Source organism: Cupressus sempervirens, chromosome 6, assembly GCF_028749045.1.
Source record: "Cupressus sempervirens isolate cs-2001-9-10 chromosome 6, ASM2874904v1, whole genome shotgun sequence".
In the NCBI taxonomy this organism is placed as follows: Eukaryota; Viridiplantae; Streptophyta; class Pinopsida; order Cupressales; family Cupressaceae; genus Cupressus; species Cupressus sempervirens.
Window position 1 is genome coordinate 220,118,275 of NC_143123.1, and position 21,658 is coordinate 220,139,932.

General features: G+C 30.4%; 1 protein-coding gene across 3 annotated transcripts in view; it reads left to right on the forward strand.

The window, feature by feature from the left end:
- The window catches only part of LOC149552056 (uncharacterized), a 168,014-nt gene extending 165,348 nt beyond the window's left edge, over positions 1–2,666 (forward strand). For 2 of the 3 annotated variants that reach the window (XM_089789763.1, XM_089789764.1), the window contains exon 8: positions 2,376–2,666. In XM_089789763.1, the coding sequence (XP_089645889.1) occupies positions 2,376–2,580 (205 nt within the window). In that variant the 3' untranslated portion in view covers positions 2,581–2,666. The remainder of the gene's footprint in view (positions 1–2,375) is intronic. The other variant, XM_089789765.1, reaches the window with a different exon arrangement.
- Positions 2,667–21,658: the final 18,992 nt, after the last annotated feature.

A 21,658-nucleotide genomic window follows, 5' to 3' on the forward strand; every position in this document is an offset into this window, starting at 1 on the left:
TTCATCTAGCTGTCACTTGGTAAACATAACATTTTACTTGGGAAACATAACACTCAGTTAATACTGACTCGCTTGGGTAACATTGTTTTTTCCTTCTTCTTTTGACAATCGCTCAAGCAATATTGGAGTCACTCGATGAATGCAATCTCCCTTCATTAACCTAGTGACTCGGTTAACCTTGTGATCTTTAATACATTGCAACAATACATGATTGTGAAACAATCAAAACCCATATTACATTATCATTGTCCAACTCATTCAAGTATTCATTCAAGTACCCATTTAATACCTTACATATCAACTATGTCTTCATCATACTTTCTTTAAATCATCTTCATCAATCTAATGATATGATACTCAAATGAGTTAGCATAATGTCTAATCAACTAAGACTTTGACATCAATGATAATATGACAATTGATGTGACTCTCTTATAGACATCCATAGCATCATCACCTATCAATCTCCCACTATCAATCTTCTATAAATTCATGATTACATAAATCAAGAGGAGTATAGCATATGTTATTCTTATAATTTATACATTATTATTCAAACTAAAGTTATTGTTGAATGTGTGTTTGCAATTTAGTTAATTTAGGTGAACGTGGATTTTACATCAATTATTTTTTATCGAGGTTGTCTATCTACATAGGTTTTGGCTTTGAAGATTTAGTTGATTAATTTGGAGAATCATTATTTGTTACCTATGTGTTAGTATCCTTCCAATCTTTTTACTGAACAATTATCTCTACTTTAGGTACCTAGAATGTATTTTTTATGTTTACATTAGTATCTTTTTCTTTCAAATATCTAAAAAACATGTTTGTGAAGACATTTATTAATAGTATGGCATATATATCTTATGAAAAATATAAGCATGCAACAATTTTCATTTATATATTTCCCCTCAATGAATCTTACATAATACACATTTGTATATGGTAATATTTTGTGTAGTCAATTTGAAGTAGGTTAATGTTTGTTTTAGATTTGAGGGAACTTGGTTTATATATTTGAAGAGATATTTTAGCTTGCACATTACTTTTTCTAGTGTTGTCTTGCAAAAGACACATTCTTATTCTAACAAGTTAGAAATGGGAAAAATATGACATGCTCTTTATTATTGGTAGAAGCTTTGCAAGTGATTCAAGAACTAGATATAGTTATGTTAGATTTTTAGATCTTAACACTACTTTTACATATCTAATGGCTTATATGATGTTCATTAAGTAAAAATAACTAATAACTTGTTAGATAATAGTTAAGACCTCAATTAAATATACTTTAGATGATGTTGATGTTTGTGGGAATATAGATTATCGTACACATTCACTTCCTTTAGGTTCAATCTCTCTTCCACATTTTGATCTAGAGGATTTTTTTTATTGGGTGGAAGGTTGACGGAAAAATATAATGCACATTTTCTTCCAAGTACAATTTTTCTAACTAATTGAAGGTCCACATTTTTTCTATCAAATTTATGAAGGTATGGGATATTAGCTCTTAGTATTTTGTTCTTGATCATTGTCTTAAATGTGATAAAAATGATTTTATTATTTTAATTTCTTTTTTTTTGTATTAAATTTCATAATGGGCCCTTGAACTTGGTGTCCTTATATTTATCCTTTAGCTAATGCACTTTTTTATATTGGCCCTCTTGCTTCTCTAAGCATATTTATGGGAAATTCCTTACAATTTAAAAAATAAAATACAAACATGTTTTGTTTAACACCTTCCATGTAATTGAAACATCATAATTAAACATCCATGTGACATGTTATAGGGAAATACTTTGGTTTCTAGTGTTATATTAGATGTTCTCTTAAAACCCTTGAAAGAGAAAATAACATTCCATCATAGACTCAAAATTGTATCAAGATTGAGTGAGTTTCATCAATATCAATTTTGATAATCTATCTTTGATCTTTTATTCTTGTCTTTGTTTACTTTTTTCCCATTCATTAATTATTTGATTAGGAAATCGTTGCATGTTGTAAGATTCAATGGGGCTTTTAAAATCAAGATCTCATGTCAAATTCTTGAAATATATGTTAACATATAAAATTCTATCACAATTTATTGTTACTTTCCACCAAAAAAAAAATCCAACACATGGGAGGTAGGAAGGGAACACCTTATTGACAAAAAATGCCCAATATTATGTCATAGAAAAGTAAAATAAAATTGACGATGTGTATCAAAATATATTATTCATTACCTATAGATGAAATATATTATTTTTTGATATTAAATGGCTTCAATGTCATTTAGTTAATAGACTGCAAGTATATACTCTATTGTGCATAGTATACAATTTATTTGAATGTCTTTTATGTGAATTTAGAACGAGTTTTTATGTTACTATGTGTAGGGTGAAACCTTTGGAGAACACTCATACTCAAGATGTAAGTGCTCAAGTTCAAGAAAAGGGGTCTTCTCAATCAACAAGCTATAAGATGAAGAGAAGGGATGGATCGTGGAAAATTGTGTTTGAAATGTTGTGGGAAATTTTGATCCCTATATTGGTAGTTGTAGTTGGCATGTTTTGTAGCATAATGGCATTGTGGACTTTGTAATCATCACAAGATGAAAAAGTGTTATGGTATGAATATTATAAGTAATAGGATATATTAATAAAAATATTGTCATTTTTATTTGTTTATTTAAGTATTCTTTGATCTTAAATCTCTCAATTTGTAGATGGATTGTTTGTTGATGTTGCTTGTTATATATATATATATATATATATATATATATATATATATATAAGCTATTCAAAGTAATATTTATAAGTAATAATTTTGAAGTCAAAGTTTTATGAAACATATCGACCACATTTTCCATCTATGCTCCTTTTGTATGTGGAAGCATGGCAGATATTAGTGCACCCAAGTAGGTAGGAATTATAGGATGAATAGTTTGAGCACATAGCTCAAAAATGCAATGTTGAGCACTTAGGAATATAATTTTTTATCTTAGACTTTAGTAATATAGATATACCGCCACATTGCCATATTTAAAAGTCATCTAGCAGTATCAACAAAGTTATCATGAAATGGACTCACAATGAATGATTTTCTTAGGAGGTTGATAAAAACCTATAGATTGTAACTAAGAATCTAGATAACACATTTTTAAACTAGCAAAAATACAATTAATGCATACAAAACAAATAAATGTGATTAGAGTACAAAATAAATGCCAAGCATACATTGTATGGACAATATGACTTGCACATGGACTAAATAAAAAAGGAATTTAGTGTAATGAAGCCAAATTGTCTATACATCAAAATTTTCATTACAAATTGATAACATGTTTTAAATCCCTAAACAACTCCTCAACTATGTGAAATTTTATTTTATGTATAGAAAAATTATTTACCTTAAATTGTTATAAATATTTTGAATTGAGGGAAAATAATATTTGACCAAAGAGGGAAAAAATATAGTAAAGTTCTAATAAGAACTCTTTTGGATACCCCACGTCATTTTTTTCTAGTATCTTGATGTTTATAAGACATTGGTTACTGTGCTTCACTCGTTTGAATGTTTGTCTTAGGCTTCAATTATTGGCTTGTAATTAGGCTGACTCTTCAATCTCTTATAGGAGCTTGTATTTTTTCTTAGTGTAGAATGACTCATACATTCAAAGCTTTGTTAATGTGACCGTGTAGGCCTTTCAACTACTTTTATTTCACTTTATTCTTTGTCATATCTATTTGGCTAAATTTTTTTGTCTTGTTGCATATATCATTTGTCTCTAAGGAGGTATTTGTCTCTCTAACTAACACATGTTTAACTTCCAATATTGAGCTCAATTGAAATATTTGGAGAGGCACATGAGTTAATCCTATTTTTTATTTATCACACTAATACTCTAATAATACTTTTATGATCTCATATCATACTCATGTACAATTGAGGGCCTCAATTTTCACATTAAGAACATTAACATGTAATTTGTTGATGTTATATGATCTTTGTAGGAATGCATCAAAGTTTGACCCTTAATTAGTTAGGTCTTATAACTTGGCAACTATCTTGAGACAATGTAGTGATTATTTAATGTAAAACATACTTGTCTTTAGTGCTAACCCTCCAAGGGTGAAAACTACTCAATCCATCTTTTGCATTGCTTTATTTTTAAATGTGTTTCAATGTCTCAAGGGACATACTCCTTTCTGCATCATGGCATTAATAAAATTTTACTCTTATTTTTATTTTACCCAAGTTCATTACTCTTCTAAGCATTAGTCAACTTCCTCATGCTTGCCTAAGGAGGTTGTTGAACCTATAAGTTGAGGACAAGGATTGAGGGTTTCTAACTTCCTCATGCTTGCCTAAGGAGGTTGTTGAACCTATAAGTTGAGGAAAATGCTTGAGGGTTTCTATTATTGTGGTCATTTACCAAAACATAGGTAATCCATTTGGATCCAAAAAAATAATGAGCTTTTTATAAGCCTTATACTCACATCAATAACTTATGCAATCTCTAGTTATTCTTGGACACACATCTAAGCATCAAGATTCAAATTACAGTAACAACATGTTCAGCGTGAAGATTTAAGATCAAATAGAAACATCAATTTTAGACATTATTGATCTCCAATAAATATTCTCTTAACCAATCCAATTTTTTCTTCATGTTTTGTGTATGTCATGTGATTTTACTTGAGTGATTGCACTTCAATTGATATCTATATGTAGATCCTCACTAGGTCCATTTATTAAATATACATTCTCTTAGAATATCAATTTTGATTGCACGCTATATTTTGAATTCAAGAATATTGCCACCATATTTGGGTATATGCATGGAAATGAAGGACCAAAAGGGAGGCAAAATATGATATTACTCTATAGAAATTAACTTTAAAGGGATGATTATCTATGATTAAAAATTCATTGTAAGGACCCAATCTTATTATACAAGTATAAAATATATAATATCACTCTACACAAATTAAATTTTAAAAGGATGCTTATCTATGATTAAAATTTATCATAAGGATCCAATCTCTGATAGATGGTTATATAATATATAATATCACTCTACACAAATTAAATTTAAAAGCTCACTTATCTATAATAATAAAAACTCACCATAAGCGATGAGAGAAAAATATTCTAATACGGAATTACCCACCCAAGTGGTTGTTGTAGACTAAGGTATACCTATTCTATCTAGATTTATCAAAATTTTACTTGCTTTTATCTTAGTGATATTGCTCAAACATATATGAGTATAATATATTTAAATAATGTGCATTAGGAGCAATATATTGCGTACTTACTTGTAAGAGTGTTCTACAAAATAAATAAATAACCTTTTAAAGATCCATACTTTAAGAATAACATGGAAATCCACAACTTAGAATATAGGCAACTATGGCTCAAAAGGTTATGTGTTTTAGGCAACTAGACATATATCTTTAATTTACCCATTCCATCATGAATAAAACCTTTCAAGCCATAGCTCCCTATTAAAATGACTTTTCATCAACAACAAAACATCTCTTCATTGTTTACATAAACATGTCTCTAATTCTTTATGGGAGTAAGTTAATGGAAAAAATTGTTGAATAATTGTATCAAATGCATGCTTCATGATATAGGAAATGGAGAAACCATTGCAATGACAAAAATAATCAAATATCAGACTAGAAAATGTATAAAGTATGCATACAAGATTATTAAAATTGCACAAAACATGCATTCATGCAATGGACAAACCCGAGTCAAACTAGATACAAAAAACAAATGAATGAACCCTAACTAGAAACTAAGAAAAAAAGTCATTAAACCTTAACATCTAAATATTTAGAAGATAAAATCAAGCACCTATACACATCAACAATGAAAGTACAAAGAAAATAAATAGATCATCATATAATAAAAATTAAAATGTGAAATCAAGTGTCCAAAAAAATTTGTAAACTAGTTGAATGCCTTTAGAAGAGACACAAATTTAACCATGCTAATTTGTAAGTTGACTAACAGTAAGAAATGGATAGTGCATAAAACAAGTTGACCATAAAACTAGCCAAACAATGGATTATAAAATGTACAAAGTAAAGATACAATATCGCTAAAATCATAAAAATATGCATTCAACATAACTACTCTCCATTGTGATTGGTTCAAGATAATTACGAGAAGCCAAGTATGTAATCTATATAAATTTTGCATCGTCTAATCATGAAACTCTAGTTGAACTAGATATATTGAACAAGTAGATAAACCCTATGTGAAATGGATGATAAGAAAACAAAAGAAAATGTCAAACCCTATACCAAATACACAAACTCTAGGTAAACAAAGTCAAAGGGAAAACATATTGCAAATGTAAAAACCATTATATAATGCAAGTCCAAATGAAATAAAAAAATAAAACACACTAACAAAATCAAGCACCCAAAAAATTCAGCAATGAAAACATAGAGAAAATGGACAAATGATTAAAATGCCTAAATGTCTTTAGACAAGAAAATACTTTGATGGTGTGAATTTGCAAGGCTCGTTAAAATTCAAAAAGTAGATATTGTATCATGACATTTGACCATAAATCTAATCAAATAGTGGACTACAAAATGTATAAAGTATAGATACAATACAATTAAAATTACAAAATATGCATTCAACATAACTATTCTCCATTACGATGAGTTGAAGATAATTTCATGTAGTCAAGTTTGTTGTCTATACAAATTTTGCATCATGAAACCTGAGTTGAACTAGATATACAATAAAAATGGAAAAACAAAAGGTGAACTAGATGATAATAATCAGACAAAATGTCAAACCCTCGGCAAAATACATGAACCGCAGCTAAAATAGTCAAAAGAAAAAAATACAATGCAAATGTAAACACCATCACATTAAAAAAGTTCAAATGATAAAACCTATTAATTATATGTTTTTTTTAGGCCAAAAAAAAGTCACAAATGTATAAATAGATAATAACTAAAACTAATCACCCAATATGGATAATGTCATGTGAATTATCTAAATGTTCGAACCCTGTGTCAAATGTATAAACTCTAGGTAAACTCGTTAGAGTGAAATACCTAGCAAATGAAGAAACCATCATATAACGCTAGTAAAAAGGAAAAGAAAATAATAAAACACACCAATTGTATGTCATTTATTGAGATTAACAAAAGGTCACAAATGTGTAAACAATCAATAGATAAAATGGAGCACCCAAAAAATACAATGTCAAGAATATTGTGCAAATAATCCAAATGCCTTTAAACAATGCAATAGTTAAATACTGCAATTCTGAAATCTATGTTGGAATAATAAAAATACAAAAAAAATGGAGTAACCATTATGTAATGCAACTTCACATATTAAAAAAAGTACCCAAAAACTACAATCCAAGAACATTATGTAAATTAACTAAATGCCTTTACACAACATAATAATTAACAAATCAAACAAAGGCCTACTTGAGTACTACTTGTTAGAGATGGAAATATATCCAAAAGACTATTGGATTACCATTGAAAGAGAAATTGTTTTTGGTTAACTTTAGAATTAATGCTTTTTCATTGGTGTCATCATATTTATCTATTAGACAAAGTACCTATTAATGTTCAATATAGAGATAGGTTTGGTGGCAACATAGTTTTTTTCCCCTATGCTTGCAGGCATTATGGATTGATTCTTAGAGAGGCAGCATGGGATGTTTTCATCGCACATGGTGGTGAGATATTTTGGTTAAGTTGCAGAGGATTTGATGTAGACTAGTTGCAATCAATAATGAACTATTTCATATAGGGGTCCATTATTTTGATGCACAAGTTTCAGTGGAGTGAGTATTTTATCTACAATTCAAGATACTTCATGGAGACATATATCCTTATGTTTCTACAAATTTTCTTGAGGATTATTGTCTTGGAAGTCATTTTCTCATTGGGCAAAGAGATCAAATTTATTTCCTAGCTGACTCAGTCAAAAAACATATTGCTTTGATCTTGGGATTATCTGTTTGAGTGTTGGCAAATAAATTATTATTGTTATATATTATATATATGTTCTAGCCAATACTTATGGAATCACATTGCACTAGTACATTATAGGTTAAATTTTGACCTAAATTTTTTACCAACCTTTTCTTTTGGTTTTATGCCCAAGTTGGTCAAAATTTTGACCAACTTAGGGCTTCCCAAGTTGGTATAAATTTTGACCAACTCGAGTTCAAATAACAAAATGCAAATTTTTTTTTTTTACTTGTTACTTTCATTTATTTTCCACACACTATTGGAGCATCTAGTGTGTGGCATTCATCGAAGGAAATTCCCTTTCTATCATCCAACAAGTTGGACTTTCCTTCCTCTCCCACCCGCAGTCATGGATGCTCATCAGTGTGTGCTTATAGAATTTACATTTTGAGGTATGAGTTCCATTCAAACCTTTCATGTTTACATTTCCATTTTTGGTTGGCTTTAGCCTTGATTGAAGCTGATTTTATGTTTCCAAGCTTGTTTGTTCTTATATACTCAACTGCTAAGTATTTGGGGGGTTTGGGGAACTATAATTTCAACCATACCTGATTAGGGGTTAATTCATATATTTCAATGTGAAACACAACTCTTTTGGGGGAGAGAGAGAGCCATACAATTTTACATAGGTTGTCAGTGATGTCCCTTTAGAACTCTGTAAATGTTAATACTTAAATGTAAGTTCTTCAAGAAATTCTATCAACCATCTGCCTTAACACAAAACCCCCCAAATAATTGAAGCCCAACCAAATAACTATAAAGTGATCAATGCTTTCACCCAACTCTCCTATTCTTAAAAAGAATCTTTGGACCAATTGAAACCTTAAAAGAAGGGCACTCTAAGCCTAAGGGCACAACTTTGGGAGTCTTGTATAATTGCAAGAAACTCATAGTCCACATTCTCTACATTCCCAAGGTATTCCTGCCTTGACAAGCAATTTATTATACTGTCCCCCTCCTTTATATGCTTCACACGATCATTGCAAATTCGATAGAGAATTAGATGTCATATTAGCTAAAGCTTTTCACATATGAATAGAATATAACTTGATTGGAGACCTCTATAATTCAGCCCAAAAAACTTTAAAATATTATGTGGGTCTCTTTATGTCCACCAATTATTTTAATAGTGAGTTAGAGAAAGAGATCGCCCAAGTGGTAAATAAGGTTGATTTCATCTACATAGATCTTGGTACATACTACATGGAGTCTCTAAATGATTAGAGCTATGAAGAAACTTGTGACATTAAACTATTAATGATATCTATTACAAATTAAAAATTATCTATTGTGCTTTTGCAAACTATCGTCTATCCTAGAAGAATTTATGATGTTATAATTAAAGCTAATCTAATTTCTCCAAACTAGGGAGCTAAATATTTACTATCAACTTTCAAGGAAAGCCACAAAATCATAGATGAAAGATTTCATCATGGTAAGTAAAGCCACATTATACTATTAATGATCTTATAACTAATATTCATCCACATTATACCCACATATTCAGAGCTTAAAAAAATGTATACCAAGAAAAATTGGCACCCATCCATCAAATTACCATCTACCAATGTGTCTTAAGCTATATCATTGCTACATGCCCCTACCACTTTCTCAAATAGTTGATAGAACTATCTAATTCCTCTTCCTCATCAAGATGATAATCCAATTACTTATGTGGTTCCCTAATGTCTAAAAGGATCCTTATCTTCTCACTACTAATCCAAATGGTATAGTTCACTTATCTCCTTGTTACTAGTGTCTGGATGTTACAGAAAAGCTCCCATAATCATTTCTAGAATCTTCATTCATATTGAAGTGGTGGCTATCCAACAACTGCACATGACCAACTTTTATACAAGATGTGAGACAATATCCTCATTATCCCAATATCATATGCTGCAATTTTTAAATAAGATGACACATAGTCTTAAGGGGAATGAGATCATTATTAATTCATAGATGTCTTAATATGGTTCAATGTGAGAAATTATCAACTAGGTTCATGAAATAATAGGAAAGCATTGCACAAATGCTATCAATTGACAAGTTTCTCAAGCACACAAATTACCACAAGGATTCAATGTAGACACCATAAGCTAATGATAGCATATCATTTTTATTATATTTATGGTCATTTAACATGTCATTATGGAAAATTATACATGCTAGCTTGCTTTCATATTCACTGCATCTACCTAGCACATACGTAAAATAACAAATAAGAAAAATCATGTCATTTGTGCCATGTTATAAAAAATGATCAACAAAATCCATGACCTAATACTAATTTAAAGATTTTGGCACACTACAGCTACCAATATGAAGATTGAAGGCCACCAGCTAAGAAGAATATAAGTACAATGCAACCTAATAATGAAACCAACAAGTTGTCTACAGCTACTACTCCAAATAACCTAATTAAGAAAATTGAACTACCAATCTGTAAACAACTTGGAGTTACACAATTTAATGGTAATGAATCAATATCTACAATGAAATGATTAGATCATTTAGTAAGCAGCAAGTTTTTTTTACTAGAAAGATAAGCTTAAGAAATGTGGTAGTGAGCTTGTTGATGAAACCAACAAGATCATTGCCTACTATCAAGGACTTGCATATTATTTGAATGCCAAGTTTGTATTAGTCAATTTTTTTGCTTTTAGTATATTCATTGATCAGGGTACGGTACAAACCCATTCAATACAATCAACCAAATTCTTTTTTAAGACTAGCTGAAGTACTATTTATCTCCAATTTAGATAAAAGTACGTGATATACATCCAAATTAAAGAACAAAAAAGGTTTTCCAACTTTCTAGAGCCTTATGAATAAGCATCCATTCAAATAAAAAGAGTTAAAAGTTTGGCAAACTTCAGAAAATATATTACTACCCTACAAAATAACCAATAGCTAGAAACAATAAACATCAAAATGACACACTCTAAAATGACTTGAATATGAGTAGGATATTTTGAGGTACCCACAAAGAAAAGTTTACAGTTCATCCAAATATGACAGCTAACAAATCAAGTTTACTTGATAAAATGAATGTTCACGACTATTAAAGAGATAATTTACCTCTTTCTCATCTGTCAACACTCTTGATATGAACCACTATGTTTGCATCCCGAGAAGCAGTTTCATAAAGCTCCTCCCAAGTGCTGCATAATTGGGTACGACACTCCTCAAATAACAAAGGCTCAAATACTTGTACACACTCCTCTGCAGACTCAAATGTGTCAAGAATGCATTACAGTTCCATTTCATCTATAAAAGAAAAGTGTTTTCAAAGTAATTTCATCACCATCTAAGGTGGATAATTGGTAATTCATAGCTCACAACTACTGATACAACAACAAAAAAACTAAGAATTACCTTGGAGTACTGTAACTAATTCTTTTCTAATAGTTATAACATGTAGTGTGACACCACAAAAACCTAAATATTTAAACATTGTATATGGAAAATAGCTATTTTAGATGTAGCAATCTCCAAAATATACCGAAACTAGAGATGGTAGCATGCAAGAAAAATATAGATGGAAATTGAAACAAATGACTCCATGCAAAATACTAAACAATCTACATTTGAACCATCACAACGAAAAGGTTAACAAATGCTTGAGTTTTCAATAGTAAAGCTCCAAACTTGCATAAATGCAGATCGGTTTAACCATTGTGCATCCAAAACTCCAATATCTATAGCTTAATGCAAAGAAAACTTGAAAACCAATGCAAATAAGATCAACCACGTGTATAAATAGTAGTATTTAGTCTAGGTAAAACAAGCGCTTCAATGAAAGATACATATTAAAACAAAACAAAATTCTCCCACAATCTAAAAGCACCTCCATGATACAAATTTTCCACCAATGCAATATTTTTCTTGTAAACCATATCATACAAGAACAAACCAGATGATAGAAATTAAAGATAAAACCAAACTAGAATAAGCTAGTACCAAAAGATAAAGTCCCTTGTCCTAAATTTATTCGATCTTAGAAAGGTGGAAAAATCCTCCATGAATTCAGAAATTGTCAAGTAATAATCTTCCTTGATGTAACATACGCATGTCAAAATCACACATACTTAGTTGCACTTCTTATCTAAGTCTTGAGAACAATATCCTATTTGACACTAGAAGCCATGGAGGAAAGTCATTTACAAGTCAAATTTACATGTCATCATGCAACTTCTTTTGGATAATCATTTTTGTTGAGATCCTTTTACTGTGCTCTAAGATTTTTTGTGGTTCCTAGATGACAAGTAAAGTATTTAGACAAAATATATTAGGAGGTTCTATCGAGCCAAATAATCTTGGAACAAAAATTGAATTGGAAGATCAGGTGCTAAGAGACAGTTAATGAAAAATATTGCATTTAGAACTGCATTGTGATCTTACCAAAGATACCATTACAAGTGGATAAGACTAGACCTTTGGCCAAAAGATCAGCTGAAGATCTCTCAATTTTAAATTTTCAAACACAATTTCTATGGGTTGTCACTGAAAAAATTCTAGAGAAAATCTCTAGACTTTGGTAATGTTGTTTGTGAAAGATATTAGGATAAGATACAAGTGATTATGAATTAATAATGCTCTAAATTACATTCAACAAGGTATCATTGAATTTTATTGTGTATATTTTTAAATGTCATAATTGACTATATTTTGTGTAATTTTTTTTGAAACTTTGAAAAAATAGGTCAACATGTATATTACATTATGTAGGTCGGGTATTAGGTTGTGATTTGGGGATTAATTTTGAATAGTTTCCCTCTTTTGGAGCTTTGATGTGGAATGTACTCACTTTATAGCAGAGTTTCCCATTTTTGGCAAGGTTAGCATATTAGCTATATTTTGATTGCTTATTAGATATCTTTACTAGATATTTTAGGGGCAATGTTATTGTAAAAGTACTTGATTTTTTTATTAGGTTTCATTTAACTAGTAAACAAAGTTATTACATTTTTATCTTTTATGTCTCTATTGCACTTTGATGATGTAGGTTGAGGCCAATGGTAGTAATGCAGCCCCTATTTAAAAGTTCTTGAAATCAATCAAAGGTGGATTTTTTGGTGATAGCATAAAATGGAACTTCACTAAGTTTTTGGTTGACAATGATGGAAATGTAGTTGATAGATATGCACCCACAACATCTCTGTTGAAGATTGAGGTACTTGAAAATCATATTTTGTTATTTTGTCAATTTCTTCTATGAAAATTGCACTTACAATCTTTTCAAACTAGTTTTATTTGTTTGATGACACATCTTATAGGAATAATGGCTAATATATGTAACCTTATGTTTGTAGGAAGATTTCAAGAAACTATTGGGTGTTGCCTAATGCATTGAGAAACTATGTTATAGCTATTCTTCCTATTTAAATTGAATTTAAGAAGCAATAATTTAACTGAGACATGGTTCTATTATGCCCATACAAGACAAAATGGATTAGTAGTTACCATTCATAGTACATAATAATATTTTGAAATAATTGGAGAGTGCTCATGGATCACTTTTTGAGTGTCATTGTTTGATATGAGTGTCTAGTTTAGGCTTCTCATGTTTTAGGTTTAGGATTTACATAATGTGAATCAAGCTATTCATGGATATAGATAAGCTAGTCATGGTTGTAGATTCTCATGGTTTTGTTTAATTAATGAATCTATTCTCATTAAAGAATTAGAAGAAAGAAAACCTAAGTTATTTTTCTTACTTAAATGCCTAATGAATCTTGTTTATAATAATTTTGAATCCACTCTAGTCTATTGTTGTATTTTATTTTGTATATTCTACATAAAAAATCTTATACCATTAGTTATTTTTTCCAACTTACCAAGAATGATAACTTCATAATTATTTTAATTTCCTCAATGATGTGCTTAACTTTCTTTTTATAACTATGCTAAATAGTGCCATGATTATTCAATCTATGGTCTCTTTACTTGCAAATATTGCTTCCCATTGTATGTATAAAGTTTAGAGGAAGTTAGACAAGGTGGGGGTGTACTAACTCTAGACGTATTTGTTGATCACTTCTTCATTAGCATGTAGTCACTATATTCTAGGTTCTTGGTTATTTTCCTTGTTCTACAAAAGAAATATTTAATTTAAGATTCCTTATAAGTTTAAGATAGAGCAACACATTCTATAAGTCAACTTCCCCCTATTTCAATTGCCTTTGAAAACTAGTCTTCAAGTCCCTGTATCATTTTTGGTTGGGTAGTATGTGTATATGAGCAATGTTAGTATGCTAATAGAAACCAAATTTAAATAAAGCTTCTACAAACTAAACAAAATTCATAAACTTCAAGATAGACTAAGATGAGCTCTCAATTGAGAATATGAGCCATTAATGGACTCTCTCAATAAGAAGCTCTCTTGTTGAGTAGCTTTATCTAAATGGATAGGATGTATGCTTAATATGCTTCCAAAGGCTTCAATGGATGATTGTGGATTTTTGGTGTGGATAGATGGCTTTAGTATGGATTTGGCTCTCAAAATAGCATTATAACTTTACTTCATGGATTGTGTTATTTTGCAAAGGGGAAGGATCCAATTTATAGGCAAGAGGCTTGAGGGATTGAGGGCTAAGATGCAAGGATGGGAAAAAGCTTATGGAGGGCTCAGATTGCATGAGAGGAGAGCACATGGATTGTGCTTCCTTACAACCAATCAAGGAGTGACACATGTCACATGGTGAGAGGATGGAGGAAAGGGGAAGGATGAGTCAACAAAGGAGGCTCAAGGGATAAAATCTTCATAAAGACCCTCATAATGACTTGTAAGAGCAATAAAAGGGCTTGTAAGAGTCATTTATGACCTAGTGGACTTCATAAAGTTTTATGGTTGAGATATTTTGAGGGTGATGAGAGCAAATTCGACTTGGACTTGATTAGGAAGGTTTTAAGCTTGCTTAGGCTTGTGCAAATGATTAGAGGATGGATTAGGATGGTTTAGGATTAGCTTAGGGATAGGCAAGTGGATGGCATTTAATGAGGGTGGGTGAAGGAGGAGATATTTGTTAACTTTGGCTTGGGTTAGTAAGTCTTAACCCATGTTTAGGGAATGTGACAAGGTTAGGAGGGGATTAGGATTAGGTTTAAAGACATCTTCTAGAAGAGTCTAGATTTTGGAGGAGGATAAAGACTTTCTAGAATAGTCTAGAATTTCCTAGGATGAGGATGAAGACTTTCTAGAAGACTCTAGAACTTCTTAGGATGAGGATAAATTAGATTTTTAGGAAATAAATAAAGTTTTATTTATTTCAAGGGTTTGGGTTGAGGAGATATTTATTAAAACTTTTTTAATAAACATGAGGATTAATATTTAATTTTAATTAAATATTTTGAGTTGGGATTAGGGGTAGGAAATGATGGGATTAGCCTTTAATCAAAATTAAAGAAGGATTAGAAGATTTTGGAAGAGGTTATTGGTCATAAGGAAATTGGCCAACTTTTGGGAAAAAAATAAATTTTTTATTTATTTTAGGATTTTTGGTCAATTTATTAATTAAATAATTAATAAATAAGGAAATAATGTTTAAATAAGATTTAAACATTTTTGGGAGGGGTTCCTTAATTAAATATTTTTAATTAAGATAAAGGGATTTAATGGTATAAAAATTAATTAATTAATTAATTAAATAATTAATTAATAAATGATGATGTCATCAGGACTTTTTCAGAAAATAAAAATACTTTATTTTCTAAAGGTTTTTAGGTGTCTACAGTATGTAGTAGTGAGTAGATATTTGACGTGTATATGAACAAGAATAAAATAATAGTAAGTTATTTTTTTGTACAATTTATGTCTTTGTATTAACAAATCAAATAGGGGATGACAGAATGAGATCAGGGAAAAGGTGCTTTATGATGGATTCTAAATTGGATATGGAAGTTATAGTCATAGGAGGACTTGTGAATTTGTTTTAGATCTACAAATCGATGAACCCACAAACTACTATTGCTTTAGTATCTTCAAGTTCAAACATTTGAAATTGGAATAGTTAATCTATGAAACAACTAAAACTCAATCTCCATTTTCTCCTTGAAGTGAGAAACACCATTAGATTGATAAAAATTAAGGTGTCTTTTGGTCTCAATTCTGACAAGGAAAATTTAGAAAATGAAGAAATCAAAGAAGTTTGAACAAAATCAATTACAAAATGTGGTCTATGACATTGTGCTAAAACAATAAAAGAATCTTTCCATCATAAGATTTAAACAAAAAGAGAGATTTCTAGAAAACAAGTAGGTGTCAAGCATCTTGCTAAACTAATGAGAACTATTATGTGCAATTGTTTAAGGATTCAAGAGATGTTGAAGATAAGACTTACAATCATTATCAACTATTAACTAGTTAGAAAATGTAATTTTCCTTGGTCATACAATAATGGCTAGAATTGCCACAAAGACATTGGTCTATGCACCCAATTTAAAAAATGGAAAGGAATACTTGAGCCTTTAGAGAATATATTTATCAAAAAGTGCTCTATAAAATGATTATAGAAATACTTATAATGTTGTCTTTGAGGGCAATTTGTTTTGAAGATTTTAGAAGTCTTCATAGTTATGCCTAGTAAAGCTAGGAACAAACCCTTGGGTAAAGTATGCATCTACTATACGATAAGTAGTTTGAGCTCCAGAATCCAATTTGCAAAATATGATAGACATCTATGGAAGCCATGTAAAAAAGATTAATGCATTCTAACTTTGTGTGGGAAGTCATGACTAATTTGATGTCAATATCTCTTATCATTAATCCTCTAGAGGGTACAATCATGTTGAACATCATATTTACAACATTGGACATTGATGACGTTACTTTTTATTCTTTTGAAGGTCACATCTTCCATGCACACTATAGAATTATTTTGTGACAAGGCTTTCCTTAAGAGCTCTAATCTTTACTCCTATTGCTTGGATTTTTGAGGAGTAGGTTAATGCAAGGTGGAGTTGTTTATTGTCCCAAAAGTACTGGCACAAAATGTATGCATTTCATGATAGACACTATTTGAAACATGGGAAAAAATACTGAATTTGTCCTTATTTTATGTAAAAATTGATACCTCCACATTTGATCAATAGAATAGTAATATGTTTGGGTTAATATCTAACTATGGGTGCTTGAACACAAAGCTATACATGTACACAAGGAAAGCCAAAAAACTTCCAAAATGAATCATACCGAACTAATGAAATAAATAGTCACAACTCTGATATGTGCATACTCTACACTGAATATAAACTTGCCCTATTAAACAACCCCAACTCATGACAAATAAGGAGTAATGGAAAGGCTCAATGAAAGTTGTTGAATTTATGTCAATGAAAGTTGTTGATATTATAATATGGGTAAATTTGAGTGAGGTGACCAAATTATTCTTTCAAAACCATATGTGCAGATATAAACATTAAGTACAACATGTCCAATATTTTTGTAGATATACACATTAATTAGACCAACTTTTTCTTTCAAAACAATATGTGTAGATATAAACATTAAGTAAAACATGTCCAATAGTTTTGTAGATGTACACATTAATTATATCAAAATTTTCTTTCAAAACCATATGTGTAGATATAAACATTAAGTACAACATGTCCAGTAATTTTGTAGATATATTTTCTTGTGAAAAAAGACCAGGCCTAATAATATGAACCCAAAACAAAATAAAGTGATAATTGCTAGATTGTGGTCTGAGTTTCAAATAAAAGTTGATAAATGTAATTGTCCTTGCAAAAAGTGTAAGGGCTTAAAGAATCAAAGAATTCTAATCACCACAACCTAGAGTCATTGTAGGCAACAAGGTCACATTGAAGGAGACCACGATTTTCATCAATTGTTGAATGTAGATTTCCTATTGGAGGAACATGGAGGTGTGAATATCCAAGCTAAGGATACACTCCCATAGAAGAATATGATAATGTGCCAAAGGATATGAGTAAAGAAGATGGTATTGGCTCAACTGATGAAGATGCTCATGATGATGGTACTAGTGCATCTGATAATGATGATGAAGATGGTCTTGATATACCTATAGTTGAGAAGGCACATGAGCCCCTATACGAAGGCTCCCAAATAACTCTTCTCTCTACTATAGTGTTGTTGGTGAACTTAGAGGTTATGAATGGTTTATCCAATGTAGCAATGTCACATATGCTAAGGTATGCCATTTTTGTCATCTTTAATGTTAGCATACCATTACCATTCATTATATTAACAATTCATAATTTTTGTTTTAGGTTGATAGGTGAGTTTTTATTACCACCATCAAACATTCTGCCTCATTTGTACCGAGAATTATCTACAATTATGAATCAAATTGGAATGAAGTATCATACAATACATGTGCATGTCCCAATGGTCACATTCTATATCAGAAACACCATGAATTTGTAATAGAATGCCTTGATTCTCATATTAGTAGATATTGGTCAAATCAAATAACCAAAAAGGTGCCTCATAAAGTTCTTCGGTACACTCCCATTATTCCATGTCTTCAAAGATTATTCAGGTGCACTAGCTTGGCAGAATTTATGGATTACCATGCATGAAATAGAATTCAAGATGACATTAATTGAATATCTATTGATGGTTCTGCATTTAAAGAGATAGAAGAAACATGGCCACACTTTATAGAACCTTAGAATCTTAAGCTTTCATTGGTAGCAGACGATGTCAATCCATTTGGAGATATGAGATCTATTTACTCAGTTTAGCCTATTTTTGTTATTAACAATAAAATTTCTCCTTGGATGTCCATAAAGAGGAAGTACATAATGTTGTCAATGATTGTACCAGGTATTTTTTCATTTAATAGTTACCCAAAATTAATTTATAAACAGTGCATGAAAATGGTCATAATAATTATGTACTATTTCTATTCATTCAATTACTAGGTAAGTACCAAGTTAAAGATACAAATGTGTATATTGAGCCCCTTATTGATGAGTTATTGAAGTTATAGAATGGGGTCACTGTGTATGATATCTCTAGATCAATAGGATAAAGACAATTTTAATTTCATGCAATGCTTGTATGGACAATATATGATGCCCCTAGGCTAACTCATTTTTGCGGTATGTTATATTGTTAGGGTCACATATTTTTAGTCTGTTATAGTGCTTACAGGTTATTTTTGTATGCTTAAGTTGCACATGATAATTGTACATGATCTTTTAGGTCTTCAGACAAAGGAAAAATTTCCTTGTCTAGTTTTTGGTCTGAAGATGAAATCTCATCATTCAAAAAGTTTATGAAAGTAAATGTTTGATGAGTTTATGCACTTTCTCTACAATAATCATAAGTATCAAATTACTAAAAAATATCTTTTTAATGAGAAAGAAGAGATAACATCAAGGCCACGAAGAATGACACCTCATCTATGAAATTTGGAATACTATTGACTAAATGGCTAAGGTAATGTCCAGTTTATGGTCCGAAATTTGAAATTTATATTTTGATATTGTATTTTATTTAGTAATGATTTAATTGATGCTCATGAAGGTTGTCAAGGCATCAATGACCAACTTCCTAGAGGAATAAAAGGTTATCCTACTCAATTAAGTAGGTTACATGTACTACAAAGATCTCACAATCGTGCATTTGTTTGATGCTATGCATATTGGAAAGAATGTAACAAAGACAGTATGGAAAATGTTGGATGGAAGGCATGATAAAGAAAAAATTGCCAAAATTTGTACTAACATTCATGAATCCAATCATGCACTGAAAGAATTCATTGCATCAAATAACAATGGAAACTTCATAAATACGAGTGCCCTTCATTGGTTATTAACAGAGCAAAAAATTGATGCATTAAAAGAAGTCATAAAAAAAAAAAAAATTCATAGGATTTTTTACAAATATAAGCACTCTTGTATTAAAGAAAGGTGATTTTGGGCCAAGGTTGAAAACACATGATTGGCATGCCTTCGTCAAGGTAAGTCATGTTCTCTATTTACAATATATTTGGAAAATTGCATGTACTACCTATTATATTATTTTACAATATATTAAAATGATTTTTTTTAATGATTACAGTACGTCCTACCTCTATCCCTTCTATACTAGTTTGACAATAGTAGTAAACAAGTTATATATGATCTTGGAAAATACATGAGGTTAGAAGTGTTATTTCATAAATTTGTTGCACATATATTATATTTATGACTTTTTTTACTTTTTATGTAATCTATTGTATAATTTTATCTAAAATCTCATTTATATGTTCTTGCATATTGAATCTCTTTTAGGTGGTTATCATCTAAAGAAATTGATAAAAAAGATATAAAATATTGGAAGAGAAATTCCATAGCTTATGTGTGAATTGCAAAAGTGTCTTCCTTGAACTTTTTTCAATGCTCAAGAACACTACCTCATACATCAAATTAAGGAGATTGAATTGTGTGGACATGTCTAAACTAAGTAACTGTGGATGGTTGAGAGGCACTTGAAATTTATGAAGGGCTTAGTTCTACAAAAATCATGTCATGAGGGCTCTATGGTAGAGGGATATATGGTATACAAGACCATGGTGTACATTAGTGAATATCTTCCAAAGTTTGCAGCAAATATCCATGTAGATCACATTTGAGATCCCAACTTTATTAACAAATTTGAAAGTACTTGACAGAGAAAGGTAGATTAAGGAAAGTGAGAGGTAATTATAATTTATTTTATGTAGTTAATCAATTCTTGTCCATCATCAATATAAGTTAGTTCTAACTCGTCTAGTTGTTTTCTTTATAGTTGGTCATGAGTGGGATGCAATACATTTGTATATTACAAACAATCATGATTAGATGACAGTGTGGATTCAATAGTCTTAAGAAAATGATTTCTCATTAACATGGGATGATGTATCATTATTGGTTAAAGAAGCTCATTGTAATGGAGATCTCAATGTTATGTCAATGGTACTTGATCTAGCATATGGCTTAAGAGATAAAAAGGAATGCAAAAGATTACTAATCATGACCCATAAGTTTAATATCAACTCACAAATCGATGCAAATAATCTTGATATATTTGAATAATTGCATATCAAACATCACAAAACTATGTACTACCATGGCTATAAATTTTACATAAAAAAAGTCAAACAAAATGAATAAAATTTATGATTCTAGGATAAATGCAGTCTTCACGATCATCAATATTTCATCTAGAAATGACATACATGCTCAACAATCTAAAAATTGATACTATGGCATATTGGATGATATACTTGAGTGCGACTTTAATTCATTCAAATTAGTTCTGTTTGTTGTGAAATGGTACATGCTATGACTGAATTGAAATTATCCTAATAGGACTGTTAGTGGATTTACAAATTAATACAAGGTCATTTGAGCTAGTTGGAGATGAGCCTTATGTTCTTCCAAGCCAATGTGAGCAAGTATTTTACTTTGGCATTCCACACAAACCAAGTTGGTCATTTGTTGTTAGACATGATCCAAGAGGAAGGCCGATAAAGTATAATGTCATGGAAGAAGAAGATACTAAAGAATCAAAAGATGAAGTAAATGATGATCATGAATGATTTTTACACAATGATGAAGAAGACGACGATGATGATGATTCTAGTGATGCTGACGATGATGGTGATGATGATGATGATTATGGCGATGAAGGTGGT